General features: G+C 41.1%; 1 protein-coding gene across 1 annotated transcript; it reads left to right on the plus strand.

The window, feature by feature from the left end:
* The first annotated feature begins 2836 nt into the window (after positions 1-2836).
* On the plus strand, positions 2837-8928 carry LOC143955635 (uncharacterized). The gene is made up of 5 exons (XM_077465736.1): positions 2837-3258; positions 4700-4833; positions 4950-5038; positions 5167-5308; positions 6956-8928. The coding sequence occupies exons 2-5, from the start codon at positions 4800-4802 to the stop codon at positions 8791-8793; spliced, it is 2103 nt and encodes a 700-aa protein (XP_077321862.1). The 5' UTR covers positions 2837-3258; positions 4700-4799; the 3' UTR covers positions 8794-8928.
* The last annotated feature ends 966 nt before the right edge of the window (positions 8929-9894 follow it).

A 9894-nucleotide genomic window follows, 5' to 3' on the forward strand; every position in this document is an offset into this window, starting at 1 on the left:
TGTCCCGAGATATCAACAAAATCCTGGAGTCATGCAAATCCTGGATGTATTCAACAATATAACTTAATAGAAGAATGAACCATGAAGCAGAGGACAAAATGATGAAATATAATGTAGGCTGCAGTATTTATATATCACAACGTGATGATGTTATACCTCCCAACTGTCCCAAGTTCCACGGGACTGTCCCAAATTTTGAAAAAAATCTTGGAGTCCTGCAAATCCTGCGTAATCATCAATGTAACCTAATAGAAGGATGGACCATGGAACAGAGGGCAACATTATGAAATATAATGTAGGTTGCAGTATTTACATATCATAATGTGATGATGTTATACCACCAAACTGTCCCGAATTCCACGGGACTGTCCCGAGATATCAACAAAATCCTGGAGTCCTGCAAATCCTGGATGTATTCAACAATATAACCTAATAGAAGAATGAGCCATGAAGCAGAGGACAAAATGATGAAATATAATGTAGGCTGCAGTATTTATATATCACAATGTGGTGACGTTATACCTCCCGTCTGTCCCGGATTCCACAGGACTGTCCCGAGTTTTCGACAAAATCCTGGAGTCCTGCAAATCCTGCATAATCATCACTGTAACCTAATATAAGAATGGACCACGAAAGCAGAGGACAAAATGATGAAATATAATGTAGGCTGCAGTATTTATATATCACAATGTGGTGACGTTATACCTCCCGTCTGTCCCGGATTCCACGGGACTGTCCCGAGTTTTCAACAAAATCCTGGAGTCCTGCAAATCCTGCATAATCATCAATGTAACCTAATAGACGAATGTGCCATGAAAGCAGAGGGCAAAATGATGAAGCATAATGTAGGCTGCAATATTTATTATTTCACAAGGTGACAATGTCATACCTCCCAACTGTCCCGTATTTTACGGGACTGTCCCGAGATTTCAACAAAATCCTGGAGTCCTGCAAATCCTGGATGTATTCAACAATATAACCTAATAGAAGAATGAACCATGAAGCAGAGGACAAAATGATGAAATATAATGTAGGTTGCAGTATTTATATATCACAGCGTGGTGATGTTATACCTCCCGTCTGTCCTGGATTCCACGGGACTGTCCCAATTTTTCAACAAAATCCTGGAGTCCTGCAAATCCTGCATAATCATCAATGTAACCTAATAGAAGAATGTGCCACGAAAGCAGAGGGCAAAATGATGAAGCATAATGTAGGCTGCAATATTTATTATTTCACAAGGCGACAATGTCATACCTCCCAACTGCCCCGTATTTTACGGGACTGTCCCGAGATTTCAACAAAATCCTGGAGTCCTGCATAATCATCAATGTAACCTAATAGAAAAATGAAGCAAAGGGCAACATTATGAAATATAATGTAGGCTGCAGTATTTACACAGTATATTACAATGTGGTTGGAGAATGGACCATGGAGCAGAGGGCAATATTGTGAAATATAATGTAGGCTGCAGTATTGATATATCACAACATGGTGATGTTTTACCCTCCAACTGTCCTGGATTCCACGGGACTGTCCCGAGGCTTTAACAAAAATTCCAGCAACTCGTAGATTCTTGATAATTCCTGGAGCCCAATGCCAGGAAATGTTTGAGTGCTTGGCTCCCCTAATGTACCTCACAGGGTCATCCTGGCACCGGTCTCCGGGCATGTCTCCTCAATACCTCGTTCTTCTTGCTCAGAGCTTCCCGTCTTTGCCATACAGACCGCCTTGTCTTGCATCATTTCCTGTTCCTTCTGCACATCACTTCCTGTTCCTTCTGTACATCACTTCCTGTTCCTTCTGTACATCACTTCCTGTTCCTTCTACACATCACTTCCTGTTCCTTCTGCACATCACTTCCTGTTCCTTCTGTACATCACTTCCTGTTCCTTCTGCACATCACTTCCTGTTCCTTCTGTACATCACTTCCTGTTCCTTCTGCACATCACTTCCTGTTCCTTCTGCACATCACTTCCTGTTCCTTCTGCACATCACTTCCTGCACATGCTTCGCGTCCCCAACACCGTGAACGTTTACCAACACCTCTGACTGTTACAAAGACATATGGTCGGCGTCGAGGGAAGATTCCTCTAGGATCCTCCTCGGCTCTGATGTGTCTTATGACACAACAGGAGGAGAAGCCTAGGAGGAAGGACTTCCTCTAACATTGAGCCATGTATTCCAGGTCTGGGAGTTTAATGGGGGTTATTGCACTTGGGGGGGGTCAATGACGGGGAAAACAAACGTGCGCTAGGAATTTAGGACTTATGCTGATCTAAGTGATTGAGGTGTGGGATCATGGTGGACTAAGAGGATTTGTACTGGGGGAGGGGAAACTGTTTGTTCCAGAGGAGAGGGTTTGGGTGGAGAATTTTCGCTGGTAGAGGTGGTTGGAGGGGAGGGGGGAGGGGGGGTTATACATGAAGAGGGAGATTTGAGGGGGAGGGGAATGTAATTGTTTGCAGTTTTGCATATGCACAAAATTTTAAAGGTGTGGAACGTTTGAGACCTATTTTTTCGTGACACAGCCTCGGCTTTTATTTAGTGCAAAAATAAAATATCTAATTATTTTGTGTGAGTGTGCACCAGTTCAAATTCATTTTGGTGTCTTTTTTGCTGAAAATACAAATTGATAATCAGCCGTGCAACATAAAAAATTGCAGTAGCCACCATTGTCTTCTAGAAGGCCATTGCTTTTAGAAAATATATAATAATCTTGAAACAATAATATTTTATATTATTATTATTATTATTATTATTATTATTATTATTATTATTATGTTATATTTGATTTGCATTATTTCCAACCAAAAATGAAAATTTCAAAATGTGCAAGATAAAAAAAAGAATAAAATCTTTAGAGCCAAAACACATCAGGAGCCTACAGAAGACATACAAATAGAGACAACTTGTTTATTATTGATTTATTTTTATTTTGTTTTATGACGTGTTATATGAAATATAACCAAAGAATGACACTACAGTCAGAGGGCAAAATATTGAAACATGTAGGATGCAGTCATTAAAATCACCACAAGATGGTGATATCAGAAAGAAAGAACAGGAAGTGATGTCCAGAAGGAACAGGAAGTGATGTCCAGAAGGAACAGGAAGTGATGTACAGAAGGAACAGGAAGTGATGTGCAGAAGGAACAGGAAATGATGCAAGACAAGGCGGTCTGTATGGCATCGACGGGAAGCTCTGAGCAAGAAGAACGAGGTATTGAGGAGACGTGTCTGGATTACACAGAGAAGGTTATAAGATATTATTTTATACTTACACCCAGTAACTCCCCGTCATATCCGTCCTCTTCCTCCATAGTCACTGTGATGTCTTTTATCTCCAGCAGATGATGATATATATAAAATACGTGTATATAATTGAAGTTTATATTTTATAGGCCAGATGCATCCTAACTATAGACCCATTTACCCAACTGTCCATCCAGAACCTCTGGTTTTTGGTCCGGATACATCCTAAATATAGAACCATTTATCCAACTGTCCATCCAGAGCCTCTGGTTTATAGACTGGATACATCCTAAATATAGAACCATTTATCCAACTGTCCATCCAGAGCCTCTGGTTTATAGACCGGATACATCCTAAATATAGAACCATTTATCCAACTGTCCATCCAGAGCATCTGGTTTATAGACCGGATACATCCTAAATATAGAACCATTTATCCAACTGTCCATCCAGAGCCTCTGGTTTATAGACCGGATACGTCCTAATTATAGAACCATTTATCCAACTGTCCATCCAGAGCCTCTGGTTGTAGAGACCAGATACATCCTAAATATAGAGTAATTTATCCAAGTCACATGACCATATACCAAAGAGGTGAGAAGAAGCCTGGGAGGTCACATGACATTACTTATCTGTATTAATAAAACACAGACCTGACCGGAGAGGTGAGGAGGATTCTGGGAGGTCACATGACATCACTCTTATCTCTATTAATAAAACACGGACATGACCGGAGAGGTGAGGAGGATTCTGGGAGGTCACATGACATCACTCTTATCTCTATTAATAAAACACGGACCTGACCGGAGAGGTGAGGAGGATTCTGGGAGGTCACATGACATCACTCTTATCTCTATTAATAAAACACGGACCTGACCGGAGAGGTGAGGAGGATTCTAGGAGGTCACATGACATCACTCTTATCTCTATTAATAAAACACGGACATGACCGGAGAGGTGAGGAGGATTCTGGGAGGTCACATGACATCACTCTTATCTCTATTAATAAAACACGGACCTGACCGGAGAGGTGAGGAGGATTCTGGGAGGTCACATGACATCACTCTTATCTCTATTAATAAAACACGGACATGACCGGAGAGGTGAGGAGGATTCTAGGAGGTCACATGACATCACTCTTATCTCTATTAATAAAACACGGACATGACCGGAGAGGTGAGGAGGATTCTAGGAGGTCACATGACATCACTCTTATCTCTATTAATAAAACACAGACCTGACCGGAGAGGTGAGGAGGATTCTGGGAGGTCACATGACATCACTCTTATCTCTATTAATAAAACACGGACCTGACCGGAGAGGTGAGGAGGATTCTGGGAGGTCACATGACATCACTCTTATCTCTATTAATAAAACACAGACCTGACTGGAGAGGTGAGGAGGATTCTGGGAATGTTCTTAGTGATAATTTAATTGTGCACAGGATAAATGAAGTAGTGAAGAGGACATCTGGACAGTTGAAAAACAGCTACCATACCCATGATCCATCTGTAGAAGGACACAAGGATCTCTACAAGGACGTCATGATGGACAATCAGCCGCCCCTCACATCACCGGGTAAGAGGAGACTTTATTGTAAAGGAGAGAGCAGTACGGAGGCTCCACCTAGATCCCCCATCATCTGATAAACACATAGAAACAATGTATTCAGTCAGTGTGTGTGTTTCCTACAGATGGATCCAGTAATGAGAACCCCCCAGAGAGATGTCCCCGTCCTCTGTATTCCACACAGGAAGGTCACACCATCCCCCACCATCATCAGGTAGGTGGAGTTGGAACATCTACAACTTAAAAATTATTACAAATTGTATAGAAAATTAGTCTCTGAGGTTTCTGTATTTTAGTGCTTAGGTTTTGAGGATGGTGATTTTTATACTTTTGTGGTTTTAGGGAGAGGAACTGATAGATATAAAAGTTGAGGTGAAGGAGGAAGAAGAGGAGACGTGTGTGACGGGTGATCTTCAGTGCATGAAGGAGGATGAGGTTATGGATACCATTAAAGAGGAGGAATCTTCTCCAGATATTAGCTCAGGTGAGTAATGAGTAGAAACGGTTCACATTTTACTTCAACAAATGTAAGGCCTCAGAAAAGTATAAAAACGGTTGAGAATCAGGAGACCTTCATAGCTTCAGATAACATGAGACTACAAACAAGCAATTCCCGTTTCTCTTGGAAACATCGCCATACCCTTACGTATAATAAGCATAACTGGTCTTCATTTATTTAAGCATTCTGGTATGCCACAAATGTTGCTTATTAAAAAGCCATGCTTCTTGAAAACCATTTAGCACCCACATGCTGACTTACAGTAACAAGATCCACAGGCAGTTTAACTCTCCAAAAAGTCTCAAGAGCAAAATACCAATATAGTTTATTATAGTCCGGCACAATACAAGGGATGTTTTCTTGGCCGTACTAAGTATAAAGATAATGCAATTCTAACCCTAACTCAGAAGTAGCAATATTTAGAGGGCTGTACTATGGTAGTAAGACATTGGAGGTGTGGGGGGAGGGCGAGACATATCAAATAAACAAAACATCAAATATTATACTGTTATGGAAGCAAACACGTACTGCTGGACCAACATAACAAAGGTCCATTTCCATCCTTCAGTATAATGAGATATTTCCACCTCCGTTCCTCACAATAACCAAGACATTGATGCTTGTACACTATCGCCCAGTACACCATGGTTGGGTTGCTTATTTTGTCCTATTTATTAAATATTTGGGCTTTCTGCTTTAGTTTTACAATTGTTTGCTATTTCATGAATAGGTCCATGTCATTCCTCGCTTGAACCCTATTCCTACTGTACACTATATGAAAAGTTCTCCTCCATTCTTTCAGATAACATAATGTCCCCAACAAATGAGGAGGAGATACTGTACACCATATGAAAGGTCCATCTCCATTCCTCAATATAATGTCATGTTCCCAACAAATGAGGAGGAGATACTGTACACCATATGAAAGGTCCATCTCCATTCCTCAATATAACGTCATGTTCCCAACAAATGAGGAGTAGATACTGTACACCATATGAAAGGTCCATCTCCATTCCTCAATATAATGTCATGTTCCCAACAAATGAGGAGGAGATACTGTACACCATATGAAAGGTCCATCTCCATTCCTCAATATAATGTCATGTTCCCAACAAATGAGGAGGAGATACTGTACACCATATGAAAGGTCCATCTCCATTCCTCAATATAATGTCATGTTCCCAACAAATGAGGAGGAGATACTGTACACCATATGAAAGGTCCATCTCCATTCCTCAATATAATGTCATGTTCCCAACAAATGAGGAGGAGATACTGTACACCATATGAAAGGTCCATCTCCATTCCTCAATATAATGTCATGTTCCCAACAAATGAGGAGGAGATACTGTACACCATATGAAAGGTCCATCTCCATTCCTCAATATAACGTCATGTTCCCAACAAATGAGGAGGAGATACTGTACATCATATGAAAGGTCCATCTCCATACCTCAATATAAGGTCATGTTCCCAACAAATGAGGAGGAGATACTGTACACCATATGAAAGGTCCATCTCCATTCCTCAGTATAGCATTGTGTTTTTAAAAGATGGTCAACAAGCTGACATCTGTTTGGTATTATATTTTTTTACAAGGAGTATAAAAATTAAAAATGTGTTTTTCGGCAGATGGACAGTATTTTTGGAATTTAAATACTTCGGAGGGACTTCTTAATATACGTCCAGATTGTACTGCAGAAGATCCTGATATTGCAAAATGTTCTTCAAAAGTTACATTTTCCTGGTTGGCAACATCAATGGGTCCTTCTAATCCTGAGGAACCTTCTGAGAAACCCCATACTATGACTTCAGATGTCTATCTAAGTTCCCACAATGCTGACAGATCAATAGATCCATCCGATCCCCAGAAATCTTCTTTAAGCCATGAGGGAGCTCACAGAGGAGGGGGCTCATTGTCATGTTTGGTGTGCGGGAAAACATTCACTAAGAAAAAAGCACTCCTTAACCACCAGAAATCTCACAAGACTAAGCATCCTTATTCATGTTCGGAGTGTGAAAAAAGTTATTGTAAGAAGGAAAGCCTTGTTGTACACCAGAGAACACACACGGGAGAGCGTCCCTTTTCCTGTTTAGAGTGCAGAAAATGTTTTTCCAAGAAAGAAACACTTTTTATTCATCAGAGAATTCACACTGGTGAGCGTCCCTTTTGCTGTTCAGAGTGCGGGAAATGTTTTTCTCAAAAAGGATGCCTTCGTAAACATCAAAGAAGTCACACTGGTGAGCGTCCTTACTCGTGTTTGGATTGCGGGAAATGTTTTCCAAGGAAAGGTTCCCTTCTTACACACCAGAAACTTCACACTGGTGAGCGTCCCTTTTCCTGTTTAGAGTGCGGAAGGTGTTTTTCCAATAAACAAAACCTTCTTACACACCAGAGAATTCATACCGGCGAGCGTCCCTTTTGCTGTTTAGAGTGCGGAAAATGTTTTTCCGAAAAAGGAAGCCTTGTGAAACACAGACGGAGTCACACCGGCGAGCGTCCCTATTCATGTCCGGATTGCGGGAAATGTTTTTCTAAGAAAGGATCCCTTCTTACACACCAGAGAAGTCACACGGGCGAGCGTCCCTTCTCCTGTTTAGAGTGCGGAAAATGCTTTTCCGACCGAGGAAACCTTCGCAAACACCAGAGAGTTCATACGGGTGAACGTCCCTTTTCCTGTTTAGAGTGCGGAAAACGTTTTTCTGACCAAGGAAACCTTCATCAACACCAAAGAAAACACACTGGTGAGCACCCCTACTCATGTTCGGAGTGTGGAAAAGGTTTTTTCCGGAAAAAACAGCTTCTCCTACACCAGAGAAGTCACTCCGGTGAGCATCCTTATTCGTGTTCAGAGTGCGGAAAAAGTTTGACCACGAAAGAAAGTCTTATTAACCACCAGAGAATTCATACGGGGGAGCGTCCTTACTCATGTTCAGAGTGCGGCAAATGTTTTACTATCAAAGAAAGCCTTGTTTCTCACCAGAAAATTCATTCAAGTGAGCGTTCCCATTCGTGTTCAGAGTGCGGGAAATGTTTCATCAAAAAAGTAGCCCTTGTTAGACACCAGAGAATTCACACGGGTGAGCGTCCTTATTCGTGCTCAGAGTGCGGGAAGTGTTTCACTACCAAAGAAAACCTTGTTTCTCACCAGAAAATTCACTCAGGCGATCGTCTTCATTCGTGTTCAGAGTGCGGGAAATCTTTCGCTTGGAAAGGAAGCCTTGTAACTCACCAGAGAATTCATTCAGGCGAGCGTCCTTATGCGTGTTCAGTGTGCGGGAAATCTTTCACTAAAAAAGGAGGCCTTGTTAGACACCAGAGAATTCACTCAGGCGAGCGTCCCTATTTATGTACGGAGTGCGGGAAATGTTTCACTGCGAAACAATCTCTTCTTGTTCACATGACAAGACACAGCTCAGAGCATCCGTACAACTTTCAGACTGTGGTAAATGTTCTACAGATCACATAAGTCTAATCGGAGAAAAACATTGTTCTTCTACTCGTAATAAAGCTTTGTGAATTGAGCCTCATATGTTGTATTTCAATGTTCAGTTTGTTTTTCATTCTGTAGTTTCACATTTATAAATACTAAAACTCTATTAAATTGTTGTTTTTTGTTTTTATTTTGTATTGTGTGGATGTGATGTGAGGTATAATCTGTGTGAGTAATCATCGACGTATCCTAATAGAAGACTCGACCACGAAGCAGCCGGCAAAATGGAGAGACACAACGTAAACTGCAATATATCACAACATGGTCATGTTATACCTCCCAACCGTCCCAAGTTCTACGGGACTGTCCCGAAATTTCAACAAAATCCTGAAGTCCTGCAAATCCTGCATATAATCATCAATCTAGCTTAATAGAAGAATGGACAATGAAGCAGCCGGCAAAATGAAGAGATACAACGTAAACTGCAGTATTTATACAATATATCACAACATGGTGATGTCATACCTCCCAACCGTCCCAAGTTCTACGGGACTGTCCCGAAATTTCAACAAAATCCTGAAGTCCTGCAAATCCTGCATATAATCATCAATCTAGCTTAATAGAAGAATGGACAATGAAGCAGCCGGCAAAATGAAGAGATACAACGTAAACTGCAGTATTTATACAATATATCACAACATGGTGATGTCATACCTCCCAACCGTCCCAGGTTCTACGGGACTGTCCCGAAATTTCAACAAAATCCTGAAGTCCTGCAAATCCTGCATATAATCATCAATATAGCTTAATAGAAGAATGGACAAAGAAGCAGCTGGCAAAATGAGGAGACACAACGTAAACTGCAGTATTTATACAATATATCACAACATGGTGATGTCATACCTCCCAACTGTCCCAGATTCTACGGGACTGTCCCAAAATTTCCAACAAAATCCTGAAGTCCTGCAAATCCTGCATATAATCATCAATCTAGCTTAATAGAAGAATGGACAATGAAGCAGCCGGCAAAATGAAGAGACACAACGTAAACTGCAGTATTTATACAATATATCACAACATGGTGATGTCATACCTCCCAACCGTCCCAGGTTCTACGGGACTGTCCCGAAATTTCAA

This window comes from Lithobates pipiens, unplaced genomic scaffold, assembly GCF_037356315.1.
Source record: "Lithobates pipiens isolate NorthernLeopardFrog02 unplaced genomic scaffold, aLitPip1_a1.2 Scaffold_35, whole genome shotgun sequence".
Lineage (NCBI taxonomy): Eukaryota > Metazoa > Chordata > Amphibia > Anura > Ranidae > Lithobates > Lithobates pipiens.